The 19,222-nt window shown below is 37.7% G+C and overlaps 2 protein-coding genes across 2 annotated transcripts in view; one reads left to right on the plus strand and one right to left on the minus strand.

Moving 5' to 3' along the window:
• Positions 1 to 2,371: 2,371 nt before the first annotated feature.
• On the minus strand, positions 2,372 to 19,206 carry APIP (APAF1 interacting protein). The gene is made up of 8 exons (XM_052781882.1): positions 19,126 to 19,206; positions 13,466 to 13,566; positions 10,399 to 10,447; positions 8,965 to 9,082; positions 7,713 to 7,848; positions 5,034 to 5,201; positions 4,361 to 4,480; positions 2,372 to 3,131 (listed from the first exon to the last, which is right to left on the minus strand). The coding sequence occupies exons 1-7, from the start codon at positions 19,159 to 19,161 to the stop codon at positions 4,381 to 4,383; spliced, it is 708 nt and encodes a 235-aa protein (XP_052637842.1). The 5' UTR covers positions 19,162 to 19,206; the 3' UTR covers positions 2,372 to 3,131; positions 4,361 to 4,380.
• Positions 19,053 to 19,222, plus strand: part of PDHX (pyruvate dehydrogenase complex component X) — a 57,593-nt gene continuing 57,423 nt past the window's right edge. Inside the window, exon 1 of the mRNA XM_052781876.1 lies at positions 19,053 to 19,169. The gene's annotated coding sequence lies outside the window, so the exon portion shown is untranslated. The remainder of the gene's footprint in view (positions 19,170 to 19,222) is intronic.

A 19,222-nucleotide genomic window follows, 5' to 3' on the forward strand; every position in this document is an offset into this window, starting at 1 on the left:
GAAAGAACTTTACTATGACAGAAATTTGATATTTCACACAGATTTTAGAAAGGCTACAGAGTGGCAAATTGTAGCTGGATGAGGACGTGAATATTTGTAATTAACATGACCCCAGAGGAATGTATTTGGCAAAAAATACCTTTCTTTGTGAGCGTTCTTTTGTAGTTTGTCATTACACATGCAGAACAAAACAACACCAAGTGTAAAATCATCTTTATCCTTACAAAACATCAGAATTATGAAATGATACAATCATGTTCTATTCTGACAGCATCATCAGAACACCACTCTTTGCAGAAATCTAGCAGTTTAAATAAAGAATTAAAAATCACAATCAATAGATGGCAACTAGATTTCAAGACTAAATGGATTGTCACATCAAGAAATATTTTCATTAGCACGCCCATAGGAAAGAAAAGCTAAGGGAAATACAATCTGCTTTCCCTTCATGTCAGTTGCACCTTTAAAGTCTTGAAAATACTTAGAGATGTGCTTAAGTGGAGCAAAGGAGTATGCAGCCTGTCTAAAGTCACTCTCTGATCTAAAAAATAATATTTTTCACCCAAGTTCTTATTGCAATCCACATACACTCACAAGATATGGAGTCACTGCAAAATATTTGCCACTGACAGAAAAGTGTCTAATAATGAAAAAATGTATCAATAAACATATAGTCAAAAACCTGCAGTAACTTAGCGATAACCACTATTTCACAATAATTAAGGTCACCCTCCCCCTAAGGTTTAAAGGTTGCACACTGCAGGTACAGCACTACGTACAGTAGGGAAGGACAAATATGCCTAAGTCACAAGACACCGATCTTAATGAAACCTGCCAGTCTACCAGCATAGCACCACTACTCTTTATGAATTTTAAGAATCGGGTAGAACAAGCATTTGGGAAGGGAGTTCAGAAATGAAGTCAGTGGCATAAAACACAAAACAGTCAATACTATTCTTGTGTTCTTAAAATGTATAAGGAAGTCCAGAAAAGAATTAAATACGGCTATTCCTTAAATGTAAAAATAGAATGGCAAAGATTTTATTCAATTAAATTCACTGTCATCAATCCTTGCAGTTGAGTCTTGCAGTCCAAGCATCGGGGGGGAAAAAAGAGGCCTACCTGAACTATATGGCAATTCATTTAACAACTCTTTAGTTGATATCGGACTGACAGGGACAGGAAAATTTGAGAGCAAAGCTTAGGTATTCCCTGTTGAGAAAATCTGAAGCATCCCAGGGAGGTGAGGGTATGTTATCTTGGTAGATAAGTACTCAGCAAGTTTCTGATGGCAGATCATTCTATAATGAATCATTCCTGTGGAGTGGTAACTTCATCAGTTGATGTCTTGATGTCATCTTCGACAGCTGCTGTTGGTCTGGTGGCAGCAGATGCTGAACATGCTCTCTTGTGCAGCACAGAAAGACAGGCTGTAGCTGCTACAAGGGTGTGGAGATAAGAGGGATCTGGTTGCTGACAAACTGGCAGCATAGCAGCAACAACTTTAGTGGCTACACCAGGCTGTCATGGCACAGGTGACATCTTACTGCTTAGAAACAGCTGGTACCCAGCAGGCTGGATCAGGTCAGCGGGCGCTTGGCTTATACCATGATGCCGTACTGCAAATGAGTTTTGTCGGAGCCCAGTGACAGACTGTTACGTGGGGACATGAATACCCACCAAGACAAAGCAGGATGGTTTTTGTGCAAGTTCAGCACAACACAATTACCAGTAACTGGAGAGACCAATGGCACATGTTGTGCTATAACCAGTAGTCTGACATACAAAACTAAAGAAAAGTCAATGCTCATTAATGGGTGAAAAATATAAGAAGCTTCCTCCCAACTTCCTGGTTTAGCAGAGTACTTTCCACAGATTTCAGTTCTTTCTGAACTCTTCAGAACATCCACAGTGACTGCCTGTCCACAAGTAGCCGAGTAAGACTGAAGTCATCCCCATGAAATGGGGGAAGCGTTTTCTGCCACCTCTGGCTTCAGCCATCTCATCTTTTGCCCCAGCTCTGGTGCTCTTTGGACCCACCTCTGAGCTGATTCAATGTTTTACCAGTGGCTTATTAGGAAACAATATAATAATTTTCTTCCCCCCACTCCCACAGTAGTTTTCTCTTAGGCTGAAGAGTTAATTCTCCTCATGGAAGCTCAAAAAAGTGCCAGAGATGATGCAAGGGGAAGCAGTGGGAATGCATGGCCCCTAGCAGAAAACAAGGTCAATTGGTGCTTACCCTGTCTCAATTCACCCTTGGGACTAGAGTCTCAATAATCAATCAGAAAGTTGGTCAATCAAAGCTTAGACTGATGCCACTGGGGGGCCATCCCAGGAGATTTTGAAAGACAACACTAAGATACATAAATATGTGAGACTATATTTTAATGAGCAGTTTGATTAACTCTACCTTACGCTGGCTAATCATAGGTCATAAAAAGCTGTTTTAAAGTTGTAATAAACAAAATCTTATTGAAAGTGAATGAATTTAAAGAGGTATGAAACAGACAAGACCCAGAGCAGTGTCTCAGTAACAACTTCCAATTGCACGCTATAAAATGATGAGTTTCCTACTCATTATACTGACAATTAGGAAAATTTAAAAATACACAGGCTACAGGCTTAATTTAAAAAAAAACCCTATTAACACAGCATGAAAGAATCAACAGTTCAAACAATGCTTTAAACTTTATACCTAACTTCTAGTTAAGGGGTCGTCCTCACTTTTTTTCCCCAAGAATAAAGGCTACTGTAACTTTTGGAAATGGAGATCTAGAACAAGTTAAATGATGTAGCAGTAGAGCAGGATCAACAAATGCAGGTTGTTGAAATATGAATTTTTAAAGCATACAAACAAAATGTCACATTAGTTCTCCATAGCTTTTCTCAAAATCTTTTTTTTTGCACTGAATTTTCATTCCTCCTACTGTAGCTTTTGACAGGATTCATAAGTAGCAATGACTGTTCAGCGTTTTGTTTGTTTGTTTTAACTCTCCTTTTCTTCTTAGATGTGTTTAACACTTAAAACTGACTTGCTAACATCTTTCAATCAGCTGAGTATAACAGCACCCCCTTCTGGTTTTAGCAGTTTAAGGTGGAACCTGGAATTCCCATTATCATGTAAAAACCTGCATAGGAGACACAAGGCAAAAGTGAAAATATTCTAAAACTAGGTATTTAGTCATAAGAAATAGGCAAACAAATATTAATGCCACTACGTTAGCCCAACCTATTCAATTGCAGGGGCTGAGGAATAATTTTAGAATGGTTCTCGTGGGCCATGAGGTAGCTCTGTGCAGGTGTGGTAGCCAGCATGTCTTCATCACTGTATGCGGTGGCAGCACTCCAAAAACCTGTTCACGCAGAGACTCATTTGACAGCAAGCCTCCTGTCCCACTGCTACCTCCTCTAGTGTGGGCATCAAGGCTCCTGATCCAAGTACCTGTCTGTTCTGGGCTCATGCTGCCTGAGCAGTCACTTGTCATCTCTTCTGAGGCAAACATAGTGGGTGGAGAGGATTATCTCATGGGCCAACTCTGTGCAACAAGTTAGCCTACCCTGTTTAATTAGACCACCACTTTGGCCTAGCAACAACTTTATAATCTCAGTACTGGTATCTTTAAAATTGCTTAGATTTTCAGGCAGAAGTGTCCCAGACTCTGAAACATTAAGCTACCACTGTGTTTTGCCACACTGAGCTGTATGTTGCTTACGTGAGGATTGTTTCAGGGATCCTTCATGTAAAGTACTGCCTGATCATATTATCTATGTGCTTTTTACTTTAAAATATTTGTTACAAAAACTTTCGAAACATTGATCATTGCTGCATTAGAAAACAGAAAGTCATGGTAATTTGCTGTATGAGGTAAACAGGTGACACTAACCAATGAAACTTAATCAAATTGCAACCAGCCGTTTCTGCTGAAGGAAAAAAAAAAAACAACGCACCATATAAGTAATACCACTGAGACGGACTGAAATCAAACCTGATCCTGCAAGCTGAAGAACAAAAGTGGGTGTTCAGGCATCTCTGTATAGATTAGCTTACTAGGCTGGGGTCTTTTTTCTCCATTGGCTTTTTCTGCTAATGCTTGCTATGATTTAGTTTTAAAAAGCAATTGCACTCCATGCTGTACGTTGGTGCTAAAATATGCACATACTTAACTATTAATATGTATCTTTTTGTTGCATTTTGTGGTTAAGGAGCATTATTTCAGGCATAGATACAATTGCAGTGGTAATAGAGTGGGGGAGATGTGCAATACTTAAGTTTCCCGAGTGGGAAAGCAGACTGAAGTGATGGTGTCATCTGTAGTCTCTCCCTCCAAACAGATCATCTCTACAGATAAATTCACACCTGAATATGAATGTTGTCATTTACAAGATCCCGTTTTCTCCTGCTGGATGTTTTGAAGGATCTAGCCCATGCTGCTTCATCTGCACTGCGATATCAAACAAGTAATCGTAACACTCACACCTAAAATTAAAAAAGTGAAATGTAAAGTAAGGCTCAAGTATTACCTCTCACCATGTTTTATGGAAATTAATAGTTTTCCTCCCTGAGATTTACATCACCAATGCAATGGTCTGACTGGACATCTCTATTATAATTTATTTCCATTACTGTGGTATGGAAAGTGCCTGGCATTTTTGCTACATGATCCTAATTTCCTGCATTTCCCTCAGCAAATGAAGAAGTAAATTGCAAAAATGGGACTAGGGTAGACTACACAAACAGTATTGGCAGGTGTCATATAAAAGCAGAGATTGCCTGCAGGTTTCACATGAGGAGGAACTTGTCCATATGAAAGGAAAACACTGGCAACCCTATCAGCCAGCATTGATATGAAAGGAAAACCAAGCAGTGGGAATAATGGATGAACCCACTCCCAAAAGCTCCCTATACATTCAGCAAGGCCGGAACTTAATTTTCTGAATCACTGTCCATGGGTTGGAAATATACGACATTAAGGTCATTAAGATTTTGAGGTATAATGGCAAAAGATACCATATTCCTAAATTGTACTCACATCGTTTTGGCTTTTTCCCATGTTTCTCCCCATACATAAACTCCGTGACGTCTGACCAATACGGCACAAGTGTCTGGGTATTTTTCCACTGCACGTGCCATTCTTTCCTTGAGATCCTTCTCTTCTGGTGTATTCTCAATAATGGGAACCACTAGTGTATCATCATATCTAAAAGAAAAATGAATGTATTTAAAAAAACACTGTGTTTGGATGTATTAAGCTCTTCCCTAAGAAAGAGACTGTGTAAAGTGGTTAACAAATTCTCAACACTAGTGATTTTATGCCCTTCACTTGAGAGTCACACTATAACATAAGAACTGTCAGAACATCTCTCACTCCCAAACATATGCTATGCTGGCAATACCTGAGCTACACTTGAGGCACAAAAAGAAAATAACACTTTAATGTGTTAGGTGTAGCTGTTTGTTCACGTATCACTTTGTAGTTGGGTCCCTTTACAACTTTTTCAGACTCTCTTCATCCTGTACTGGCATCACCTACAACCTTTATCTCAGATTAAATTATTTAAAAGAATCACATCATGAAGAAGGAAATGAAGCTGTTTGCTGGAGAGCAGAAAAAAATTAATTTAGGTAGTCCAAAAAGCCCCTGGAAATAAGATTGTCCTGCTAAGGCATATAAATAGAAAGTAGAGTCAACACATGAAAAATAAATTCTCTGTGATGGAGTCATTGGTGGGCTACATGCGATCGTAAGAGAGCCTGAGAACCCCAGTTCCAAAGACAAGATGATGCATGTTAGTCAGTGGAACTTGCCTAAGAGTTTCTTCTGAAGGAGGACTGGGATATTTGGCATTGTTTGAACCTTAATTAACACTGGCAGAAACTTGTTTAAATAGTTTTAATAAGTCCCCAGTTCAGGTTCAGATTTATCATTGAGATCACATAGACATTTCATGACTGGATGCTAGTAGTACTTACTTTTATAAAACACAGACAGAAAGCAATCGTAAAAATAATACAGCTTGTACTTCAAATCAGATATTCAGAAAATTAAAAAAGTCTCACCTCTTACAGTTTTCAATACTAATGCCTTCCCCAGGAAGTCCATAAAAATAGTGAATGAGGAAAATTAAGTGAGTTTTGTAGGTTTACTTTGACTCTTACATGTTCTGATCATTAAAATTAGATTTGGAGTGTTCACTACTAGTGAGGCCAAATGAGCTAAGGGATTGGTTTCCTAGGTTCTGCTTTCTACTTGCACGTGAGTTTGGAAGCAGGTAGAAATACCGTAACTGTTTCCTAATCATAACCATAAGCTTTTTATCAAGAACTAATATCTATAACACCCCAAGAAGACTCTAAATGAGTTAAATACTTGACATCTCTTTAGTTTTATTGAAATATAAGCAGCCTACATTTAGCCAAACCTTCATATAAAATATCTTGGGACAGTCTGAGACTTTCAAAGCTATTTACCACAGATGTAGTTCTCTCTTTCCTGGATAGCTTCCAAAAAAGGTTTATGTCATTAGAGACAATATATTGTCAACACCTTTATTGAAAGATCCCATTCTGTACTATCGATTTTCTTTTGAATTCAATGGGGAGCTTTGTGTGAGGCAACACAGTGGAATCAGTCTAGCGTGGATGAATATGTACTTAGGAACCATGTAATCTGGAGCTTTGATTTCTTCAGTTTTTCTGGTAAATTAACAGGATGACACGGGACAACTCGGACATATGGAACCCAGTAAATACAATGTCTCCTGACTAACATTTAGGAATGTTTGAGAATTCAAAATGCATATCCAAAAAAGAAAATTGTTGTGGATTTTTTTAAACCCAGTGTTGTTAGACAATTCAATATAAGGGGTGTCTTTTGCCACGATAAAATACAAATGCTTATGCTGACAAGAAGGTAAAGCTGGCAAGTCAACCAAAATGAATAAAATATGCCCGGGTGTAAAAATCACATGCCAGACATATGGCTTGCTCCCTCGCCAAAGGGCAACAGTCAGTTACAAAAATTAACATCAAAAAGTGAAAAGAATTTCGCATTTCAATTTTTCATCTAATTGTCACATATTATATAAATGTTGTTTGCGGATCCCAATTCAACACTCTGTGGGTGGAGTCCTCAAAACAAGCCTTCACACATAATTTGGAATAACTCAGCACTTACCTCAGAGCTTATCCTTGAAAAGTAGTAACATTATCTTTAATGAGCTGTTTATTCTGTATTTTCTTTCAAAGTCTTTCAAGTAAAATCTGAAATCCTCTACTCTCTTAACGTGCCCTAAACTAGCACAGGCAGTGATATGTGAAGTCCACCCAAATGTAGTTTGTATGTTATCTATCCAACCTAATGTTGGTTGGCTCCAGTTTCAGTTTAACATTGTGTAGATGTGTTAACATCTCTGTTCTTGAGATATTTGTCAGGACATAGCTCTTTATTTGGTTTATTTCTGTAGCTCAACAGACCATAGTAGCCTTGACGTTACAAGATTTTATCTCGGATCTCTTCCATAAGCTTGACACCATTTTACAGAAAGCCAATGACTGATTTATTCCAGATGTCTTTTTACTTCTTATTCCTAATACTTTATATTGCACACTTTAACACACATAACTCAAATAACTTTTCATCTATTTATATTGCTGAAAACAAATTATCAAATAGCATGCCTCTTTTCTTTATATAAATATAGAGAAGTACCGGTAAGAGCCTCCTGAAGTACACTTCTGGATTCCTTTTATCATCTCCTGATGGGTAATGCTGAACTCACTCCCTGGGTAAAGAAGGGTAGCCATAACAGCAGCCTTGGAATGAGTATGGATCACTGCGCCTGCCCCTAAGAACAGAAAGAGGAAAAAAAACACCAATATTTTCAGAATTAATTTTAAAATGTGTCTACTAAGAAAATTGTATTCACATACTTGATTCATTTCCTTTGGCTAGGCATCTAGGCAAATGGTCATCTACTGTATTAGAGGAAAAAATACACAGCAACCTAAATAAAGGTATGAGATAATTACTCATCTATGAAGGATAATTATGGATTGTCTTAGGACACTAGTGTTAACTTTTAGTGACAAATTCCAGGAGAGAAACTACTTGCACAAATTCAAGGAGAAACACTACTTGTACATTGCTTCACACGCTGCAATGACTGAAACAGTCTATTAATTTTATCAGAGTTCTGAGATTCTAAAGAATTCCCAGACCCACTTGTGAGATGAAAGTTTAAAGACTTTTACTTTCTTTTTATGCTAGTACTATTCTTCAATTACCCACTGATTCTCTGAAAAAATATTTATCGTTATTGTTTCATGATGGAAAGATAGACAATAATTAGGTAATTATTGGTAGACAATAATTATAATTTACTTATAAAGTTGCAATGTAAACAAAAATATGAAATGAGTTTTCCTCATGTACACATGTACGTTTCTTGTGCAGGAAGATCAGAAGAGACTCCCTAAAACCTTTCTAAAGTAACAGATGTAAATACTACGCAACAGCAAAAGCTCTCTATTACTGTCCACCTACAAAAGAAAAGCTTCATACTTTTTTCACCCATCCGTAACTTAGAACCTTTGATCAAAGCCAATGGTTGTAAAAGGATCTAAAACACAGTTGCTGAATAGGCAAAACTACTGGCATAAAACTGCTATAAATCCCCTGGCTCCTTCTGCAACCTACTAACATACCGCACTAAAAATTAGTGCCGAAAAGATGATCACAGGTATAGCTACATGAGAAGATTAAAGTGTGAATGACACTCACAGGATGTTACCACGGATTACCACCGTTGTACGTATTCCTTTGCAAATCAATTTATTTTCTAGTTTCATATTTATTTCACTGTAACTTCCATGTATAAAGAATATAGTACTGAATATCAATTTTGTGGATGTATATATACAGTGCTTCAGTCATCACTGAGCTAAAAACATTTGCTATGCACCTCTCATAGTGTAGGCATTCATAAAAAGAGGTGTACACTGGCTTTTCTTTAGTTTCTTCTGCGGTGGAGGACCACTGATGTCCTGTTCGTTCATGTCACAAACAAACATATCTTCTGGCTGTAAGAAAGAAGAAATTATTTTGACCTGTGATGATCACAATAGTTTTGTTTTCCTTCTTGGGAGACAAATATATACAACATATATTTAATATTGAATGTGATTTTAACTTCATAAAAGTGCTGTAATGCACCATGTTTATTCTAGCTTCTAACACTATTAACTCACATTGTGTAATGTGAATTAATATTAGGTACTCTTTTTATTCAGACTGCTGCCAATCAGATATTCGTAAAACTAAAATTTTCTCAGAAAGCAAACAGCCTGCATCTAAATGACAGACAATAGATCAAAAAAGAAAAGTAGTAACTGATTAAAAAAAAGAAATGTAGATGTACTTTTCCTTCTCCCCTTAAAGAACCAACAAAGGACATGAATTAAACCTACATATAATATATTTAACTAGTAGAACTATTTTTTAAACATTGCTTTTAGTAGATTTACATGAATGTTACCTTTGCATCAATCAGCTACTCATAATAGTACAAAGAATTGTTCAGGGCAGCAATAAAACTTTCTTCTTTAATGTTATTTTAAAAATCAGCAGAAAATACAGTTGCAAGAGATTTCTTTACTCACTGCGCCCAATCCACTGCTACTGCTAGCAAAGAACAGACCATCACAGTCTTGTCATGTTATGCCTTTGCCTGCCTTACTTGCTAACACCCCCAGCGAGCACTGCTGCAAAACTCCAAGTTTCTATCAGTGAAGAGAATCCTTTCACTCGTCACTGTATTTACCCTCAGATCTATAAGACAACAAATCCTTTCCACATATTATTCTATTCTGGGGGAGTTCCTGCTGTCATAAAATAGTTATCATTTACCATTCTCCCCTCCACTTACTTTTTTGGGTTTTTTTTTTGGAAAGGAGACAGGCAGACAAGGTCACCTTTTTATGGGGAGAGCCCATCTATTTACTGAGAATATCAAGACAAAGATCTGTAATAAGTAGAGATGAGGTGTTAATGCTTAATTACAGATGTGCCAGAGTAACTTGAAACTGTAGCCAAACACCTATAAAGCCATTCAAGCTTGACAAAGGATAAAACTGGACTTGAGTAATGTTTGAATCTCACAGTCTTCTGTGTTAATTTAAAGCAAAGAGATCATCAAGACTAATCTACACTGGCCACTGAAACATATGTTGGCTTGCTGTGCTAGTGGAGTACTGGGCAAAACCCTCAGTTGTTTCAATAAGGCAGTCAGTAAGTATAACAAGTTTCTAACTTTACATAAGGAAAAATGAAACTCTAAACAAAGGTACTTTCATTCATCTCAAGATGAGCTCTGAGGTAAAAATACAGTTCAACGTACCTGTATTCTTTCCTTTTGGACTCCTGATGGAGCGATGTAGATCTCATTCCTATGAAAAGTTACAGACAAGGAAAATCAATAAACACAGGGTTGTTCAACTGCATGGGCATTAGAGTTCTTGATCCACTGAAAATGCAATAGCAAATCTAGCCCCTCATAATTTAATAGGTTGACATGTAGATGGTTTTCAAAATAGAATCGAACCATAGCAGGGCATATGAAATCTTTTAACTTGCAGGGCTACAAAGCCATGCTTTCAACTTGACAAGAGATCTGAAACACACGTAGGAGTGCGGCCTTATTTTTCCTACAAAGAAAACCACACAGCCTCCCCCTGCAATAATTCCAAACTCAAATCCCCAGAATTCAGAATAAAAATGGAACGACAGAAATTGCAAGCAGATACTGATCTATAACAAAACAGGTGACAAGACTATTACTTAAAAATCCACAGACTACCTATAAACAGTATTATCTGAAGTATTCTACAATGCAAATACTTTTGGTTTTTGTTATAACTGTGTAGTTTAGGATTTTAATACATTTATATATTTATTTGTATCGATAAAAAGATAACACTAATGCAATGCAATTAAATGACTGAAATTCAAGTGTATCACTTCTTGCAAGGTTTACATGAACAATGACTATAAAAAATTTAACATTAAAATTATTTTAAGGTGGTATCTGAAATATTTTCAATAACAGCAAAAAAACCCATCAGATTATCTCTCTCAATTGTAATCACGACTCGGTTTTGACAGTAACATACTAAATTCAGGAGCACAGAGACATCTAGTGAATAATTAGTCAAGTTACAGACACATTTCCTAAGGACCACAAGATATTTTTTATTTCTGGACAAGAGCACTTAGAAGAGGAATGAAGCTGGTGAAGGGTCCAGAGCACAAGTCTTATGAGGAGCAGCTGAGGGAACTGGAGTTGTTTAGCCTGGAGAAAAGGAGGCTGAGGGGAGACCTTATCGCTCTCTACAACTACCTGAAAGGGGTTGTAGTGAGGTGGGTGCTGGTCTCTTCTGTCAGGTGGCTGGAGATAGGACAAGAGGAAATGGCCTCAAGTTGCACCAGGGGAGGTTTAGATTGGATATTAGGAAATATTTCTTTACTGAAAGGGTTCTCAGTCATTGGAACAGGTTGACCAGGGAAGTGGTGGAGTCACCATCCCTGGAGGTGTTTAAAAGGCGTGTAGACGTGGCACTTACTTAGGGAGATGGTTTAGTGGTGGACTTGGCAGGGGTAGTTTAACAGTTGTACTCAATGATCTTAAGGGTCTTTTCCAACCTAAATGATTCTATGATTCTAATTCTTCCAAAAATACAACTCTTAAGGTGACGTACTCTTCATAGTGGTAAAACAGCTGTGAACACATCAAAATGTGGCTTTATCATATTTGTAATTTTTAACATTCATGAATTAAGACTACCAACATTGCATTAATTTAGTCTTAATTCCTTTGCATGAGCAAGATGATTGAGAGCGCAACATATAAAGAAATCAAGTGGTAATTCAGTTGCTAATGAAGATGTGCATTTTTTCTTCTTTTTAAAAAATTAATTACAAAGGGAAAATCTGATTATAAAATACAGCCTTGAAATAAAGGACACCTGGCAAAGAATTCTAGATCCATTTTTAATATGCTATCCCACGTCCAAATTGGCATTTTTATTCTGAGTAGTTGATATGAATTGCACAGTGAGTAATACTGATTAGGATTAGCTGGTAAAACCAGTTGTTAGAATTTCAGTCAAATTTCAATTGTTCTTTCACTATTTCCTATGTAACAATTCTATGCTAGTCTCACCTCTGCCTCATAGCTATTAATTTTGAAACATACCTACTGTTACGGTAGGTATGAAACTACAGCCACGTAGATTACTGTTCCTAGACCGTGTAAGATATTGGTACCAACTCAAGTTTGTATTTTGGTGTAGTCTGAGCAACCAAGTTATAGAACTGCTGAGGAAAACTGTAGTACTATGTTAGTGTATTCTCTGTTGACATGATTTGTCTTGCCACAACCAACATGAATTGCACTGAAATGACAAAGAAAATAGGCTACATTTAGCTACTGATGAGAAATCAGTGCTAGAAAGATCTTTCCATAGATAAAAAACTTTAAAACCAAGAATTAACTCTCTTATCATTCCTCTCATTATTATAATTGCTACTGCTTTGCTTGCAAAATCAAGAAGGGAAGTGGAATGATCTGCACAAAGCCACAAATATTAGCATTTAGAGCCTTTACTTCATATATGTATATATATCTCATTTATTTGAATAGCAATGGCTGTTCTTGTCTGCGTGCAAGTGTACGTCAGAAAAATGGGAGGTCAGACACTTTCAAGTTAAGAGTGTCACAACACCCTGTGACTGGGGACAGAATTGCAGGCACTGTGCAAATTATTTTGCAGAATGACTTCTCTTTTTTCAGTGGCCACTGGGAGGAGCTCTGTCTCCATTAAAAGCTGGGAAAGTATGCATAGGGGGAGACGAGCAAATTAAAAAGCAAGGTGGTGCTCCTTAGTAGTGGATACACACCAAAAATTGTTTTGCTGTTACCTGTCCTGCTTTAATTATATGTTAAGAATACCTCCTTAGAATTATATCAGTAGAACAGTAATTTCCGTCTTAAAGGAAATGTATTGCCTGCAAAATGTCTAGGGTGGGATTCATCTCACCTAACCACAGGCATTTGAAAGCTGCCTGGTGTAACCCACTCTCAATTCCATGGTCAATGAAATAAAAAGGGGGAATGCCTTGCTCCTTAAAGACAATTCATCTACCTCAAACAAAGATAGGAAAAGGACAGAAAAAAGTCACTCTGAAGTTGGCTCCCTCCATGGAAGGGACTGCAATGATTAATTCAGACTAGCCAACTCCCTTCTATATGGTTAAATTTGGTGTACTGTTCATTTCTCTCTCTACTTCTTGCTCACTCTTGACTTTCAAAGATTTTTCATAGAACTGAAATGCCCTCACCAACTCCTAAATACAGCCACCCCCTCTCCCTCTAAGCATCACATTCTTTCTCTTCCATCTTTACTTACCCATGTTTCAAGCTGATTCCTCCACCAGTTCCTGTTACCCAGCCTAAACCATAAAACAGTCTACAAAGCTCTGGTATAAGATTTCTTGGATGTAACTTCTCCTAAAAATAAATTAAAGAAATAAATTAAAAAACATCCAAAACATCACAAACCTAAGAATTTAAATTCTGAAATTTAAATTTTAAAGGGGTAGTAATTTCATACTGTAATACGACAGTCTAATTTATGCTTATGAACCGCAGTTGCAAAATGACTGCATGTTTGCACAATGCCCTTTACACTTTGCAGGAGCCATTCACACCTTGAAAAGAACAAACCCCCAAATAAAATGCGTGTCTGATTATCGTTCACAGGAAAGGTCTCATCTCAAATTTACTTGAGTGCAGTGGCCCACAGGTATTATATCAGCAAGACTAAGTCATATGCTATTGCCATAAAAAAAGAAAAGAAAAATAAAAGCATCTAACATCCATTTTGAAAAGCTCAACTAATAACTTTTCCCATTGAATCAGTTTTCTGTAGGTTTATTTTGTTTGATTTACAAATTTCAGTAGAACAGACTTGATATTATATATTTTATATATATATTATTTATATTGTATTTCTATGTAGCAGTCAAAAATACCATAGAAAACATAGGCAAATTATTTGATGAACTTCACATTACTACATTTTTACAATGTGAGGTTACCTCACATGCAGTTTAGCCAGAAGGCAAACTTTAAGAAGAAAAATAGTTCTTAAATTTTTCCATATTCCATTGTTTATTACATAAATAAATATATCTGTATCTGTCTATTAACCAAAGGTATCTGTAGTGTCAGAGATTCATTCATAGGTAATCTAAACCAGAATGGCTTTACAGAACAAGCCAAAACTATTTACTGGCCATCTTAAACATTACTCCGCACTGAACATATGAAACTAAGAAAGCTGTACCTAACAGGTAGTGGTCTTTGATAAGCGAGTACTACTTTGGAAAACTAAAAATTTTGAATGTTGGAATCATTTACATGAGAAATATAACCGGTGTACACAGAGAAAACTGTGAGATTCGACTTTAATTCATACTGTGTGCTTGAATTTATGCATTTGCATGTTGTCTTGAGTATTTCTTTGAGCTTATCTGAGAGAACAAAAAGCCAAAGTCTTCCCCATTTACCAGTGTAAAAATAAAAACCGTAGGTGCCTCCACAAAGATCCTGATACAACTGAACCCATCAAGGAAGGAATTAAACAGCAGAGAAACAACACAGTGATTTTATTTACGGCAATTTATCTCCCTGGGATGGGGTGAGATTTCTACCTACACCACCACAGTAATATAGCTGGTTTTATTTCTTTATATGGGTGTGTGACAAAAATCAGCAATTAAGCACAACAGATGTGCTCTTTGCATTGTTTTCAACAGAAAAATGTATTAGTTTTAGGAAGGCTAAACCCTTAAGTCACCAAATACAGTCCCCTGCTACTGCATTAAACTCTCATGTAATTCTTTTTATATATGCATTAAGCCTGATCAGTACTTCAAATTTCAACTTCATTCTAGTGGAGCACCATATTCTTCAATGGCACTTGTTTCTGAAGCAATTATCTTTAAAGAACTGGGATTCAGTACAGATGCTATTCCTGCCTGCTCTGATTTTGTTTCTATTATTTACAGTCTCTTCTAATATATTAAAAAATCGCCTGTTTATTCATTTCAAGTGATAGAAACAAGACTCTGACCAGCACTCCTAGAAACTTATGTAAGAAGTTAAGATTTTTAAAGCACCATGAACGTTCATCAGTTCACATTACCTGAAACAAATAGAACAGCATATACAAGAGTACATGAGGAAAAAGACCCCAGGCCAAATAAGCAGACTCCTACATTTACAGTGCAAAAAATCCGAAATCTTCCCCATTCACACAGCTGAAAATGAAACCACTCCTTTCCAGCTCGTTGCCACTGAAAATAGTAATATACATCAAGTATACTCTGACTAACTAAACATTCCTCAAACACTAGTGACTCTGAAATGTACTGTGAATCTGAAAATATTAATGCATGTGTCGTATGTTTACAAATGCAAAACAAGCGCATAGTATGTGTAAATTATGGGTCTCTGTTTTGTTGTTCTGATTTATTTATACAGAATTAATGGCTGTATATAATTTTTATCTATTCAACTGTCATAAAACTGAGTCCCACAGTATCTTGTTTTGACTCTTATTCAAAATGACATCACTGCCTATTTCTAACCTATGTACTACACTGGTATTTTTCATTTCAAAGAAAAATTATGTCTCTTCTACTTTTGAGGGAATAAGCTTATATTAAACAGGTTTATACGGCTACTATTTATTGAATGTACACAGCCATAAAAACCCCCTAGATTATAATACTCCTACAGTTGTTTCAAATTTTCCTTGTTTGATTAATCTAGACATTTATTGCAAAACTCATATTCATGGGAGAACATGAGTGCTTTTCACCACTTTAAATCATAAAAAGAATTAAAAATTCAAATTCAGAAGCTACTTTCATCAAGAACATATGAAAATAAATACAATAAAGGAATTTAGACTATTTTTTTGAAGAATTCCAGGATTATAAATCAATCCTCAGAGTTTAACAGTATTTTTCCAGGATCAGTGGATACTGATTATAAGCATAAAATATCTAAACAAAAATATAACTGTATTTCAGGTTTAAAATTACTGATAATAAAAATGACAGCTCTTTCCATAACTAAAAAAGGGTACTTGCTATAGTAAGCCCGTGAGTGAACATGTGTAAAACCAGTAGGCAACTCAACAGGATTACTCTTTGTCAAATCTCAGTTAGCACTACTTTTAAATTTTATTTTTAAGTTGAAGTACAGATGCCATTGGCTATCTCTTCCTTCATATCTCCAACTCAGGACCTGGCCCACGAGTTTTCTGATACAGCTAACATGAACAATTTAGCTTCTTTGCTGCTGTGCTGCTACCATCTTAGCCTGTTTCTACGTGCTGTTAGGTATGAAGGAAAACTCCACAAATTTCCATGAACTAAAAGAAGTGACTAATTTTTCAATGCATTAAATTATTCTTTTGAAAACAAATTTGCTGGTAAATTTCTAAACAGAAACTGACTGAAAGTATTCACTGAAAATTTAGAATATTTCCAGCAATCAAATCTTTAAAAAAAAATTATTATTGTATTCGGCAAGATTGTGGTTGCTCAAGGAAAATTAGCTTTTTCCTGGTTTATTCAAATTACTGTACCTAATATGATTTAAAAACCAAACCAAAAAAACCCACTCTCCTAACCCAAAAAACCCAGAAAACAACGTGGATCTAATATAATGGAAACCAAGGTGGACACAGGCTACTTGTGGAACAAACACATTTGTAAAGGTTTTGCAGATAATTTTCAAAAGGTATAAAACTGAACTACAATGTGGATATTTTAAGATATTATAGTAAATAAACAGTGTCTGAAATATGTATCTCTTTCACACATTGCTTAGAAATCATTTATCTTCCTCAGAAATAAGCACACACTGCATAGATGAAATCACACCATTGGTATTTCATACTGACAGACAGTAAATCATGATGAGGTTTCTTTGAATAGCCACGTAGTGATAAGTTTGATGTGGTAAACCAGATTTGTCCTACACTGTATACATAAAGTGAGAAAGGTACCATTAATAAGCTGGTAGATTTTGGTTTAAAATCTGTCTTTAGCATAGAAATGGATCAAATAAACCAAAACAGCAAAAATAATGTCATGATCCTTTAAAAAAGTTTACTTTCTACACCACCTTCAGCACCATACAAGGATTCTACAATGCAAAAGGGAGTTGTTTTAGGTGAGAAAGGAAGAGATAGGAACGCAATGTGGTGAGGATTCCTACTCTGCTTAAGAGCCTCAGACTGTCAATTTTTACAGCAAGTACAGACCTCCAACTGAAATTGATCATTTATGGTGTGCCTTTTTTATGTTTTTAATTTTCTTTTATTGCAGCAATTAGAAGCTTTAGTAGTTTTTTAAAAATTACAAGTGATTAGCTGCTTTACTGCTCAGCTTAGTCATTTATGCCCATGAAAGGACATTTCCAAAAGAAATGTTTGTTCAGCAGCAGGAACCCACATTAGGAGAGGTATTCTGTTAACACCCACAGAATAAAGAGGACAAAAGCAAAAAATAAGCAGCACATACCAAAACTGGTAGGCAGGTAGTTACTTAGTACCAATACCTTTGCTGAAACATTAAGAAAAAAGTGCTGTTGTCACTGTTCTCATCCCCCACCCCATGACTCTCAAGTTGAAGATCCTCGATGGTCTAAAGTGAGACCATAAGACTTAAGCAAAGGGCAACTGGGACTTTGTGAGCCCCTTAAGATTGTCTCCTGGCCCTTAGAATCACAGCAAGCAAAGGCTTTGTTTAATGCAGCCCCTCTGAACAGAGACCACTTGCATCTTGTTGCAGTTGCTACAGGGGCCTGTCCGTCACAGGAAAATGCTTCCAGTTAGTGCTGGACTTGCAGAACCAGGCGTGGGGTGGCAGTGGTGGCAGCATCAGAGAAGCAGGCATGGATGCAAGACAGCGGCAGTGGTTCTGAGGCAGGAGACAGGGAAGGTGAACTGATGGGAGACGGCAGCCTGGGGCAAGACTGACAAGGTTTGGAAGCTCCTACTTTAACCTCATCTTTAAAACCTCTAATGACAGTGAGTCACAAACTCCTTAGGCAACAGTCCCAGGTTAGAAATATTTTCCTAATTCCTAACCTAAACCTTGCTTGCTGAAACTTAAGCTTGGTATCTCCTACTAAACAGTCATGGACATAAAGAAGACGTTCTTCCCTTTCACCTCTGTGACAACATTCTACATACTAAGACAACTCCATTTGCTCCTTTTTTTTTTGACTAAGCAGATTCTTTCCCTTTTTCCTGACAGGCCACATTATCTGGCCTGCTGATGATTCTCATCTCCCTGTTGTCAATCCACGCTGTTCTCAATGCTCGGGCTGGTCTCTTGACCAGTTCCACATACAAACAGGACAGGTATCCCAAGCCTCATCCAGGTGATACTCCCATACGCTCTAGCACGACGTTTTTGCTTCGTTTGATGAAGTGCAGCAGTGCCGACTCGTGCTGACGTTGTGATGACTTACAATAATGAACAGCTGTCAAACTACAACCCCCCCCCAAACAATCAAACACAGAAAAAAACCCCCAAAGAAACCTAAACCCCCGCACCCCTCCCCCCCCCCCCCGAGTTAGCCATAAATAAATAAATAAATTAAAAGCGCCACAAGTCCTGTAACTGCAGCCAGGCTGTCAGCCGGCAACATTTTGGGAAGCGCAGCGAATTTCGTAACACTTCTATACTCCCTGCTAACTCGTAACTACGAAGGCTACTAGCTAATTACTCAGGTTACAAGAATCGCCTCAGAACGCCGCACTTGCCAACTGCCGTCCTGGAGCACCCGCTGCCGCAAAGGGCCCCGAGCCAGGCGGCGGGCAACGCGCGGGGCCCGCAGCAGCGAACCGGGAACGGCCCTGCCGGCGGGCCCGTTCCCGGTTCGCTGTCACATCGCGGGCTGCTTAAAGGGGACGCTGCCGGGAGGAAGGCCCTGCGCCCTGCTCCGGCCTCGGGAGCAGGCGCCGCGCAGCCGCTCCGTTACCTGCGCGGCGTCGCGGTCGTTGGCGGCGGCCGCCATTAGCGCCGGTAGCGCGGGGGTCCTTCTTCCTTCCTTCCCGCCTCCGCTCCTGGCGGCGGGG

The sequence above is a fragment of the Harpia harpyja genome, chromosome 3 (assembly GCF_026419915.1).
Source record: "Harpia harpyja isolate bHarHar1 chromosome 3, bHarHar1 primary haplotype, whole genome shotgun sequence".
Lineage (NCBI taxonomy): Eukaryota > Metazoa > Chordata > Aves > Accipitriformes > Accipitridae > Harpia > Harpia harpyja.

Bases quoted from the DNA above. Each gene is read 5' to 3' on its own strand.
- APIP (XM_052781882.1), bottom strand. From the start codon at position 19,161: ATGGCGGCCGCCGCCAACGACCGCGACGCCGCGCAG. The intron at 5,202-7,712 runs GTACTTCTCTAT...TTTTTCTTTTAG, and splicing joins ACTTCAGGAGGCTCTTACCG to ATATGATGATACACTAGTGG. The intron at 4,481-5,033 runs GTGAGTACAATT...TTTTAATTTTAG, and splicing joins TGGGAAAAAGCCAAAACGAT to GTGTGAGTGTTACGATTACT.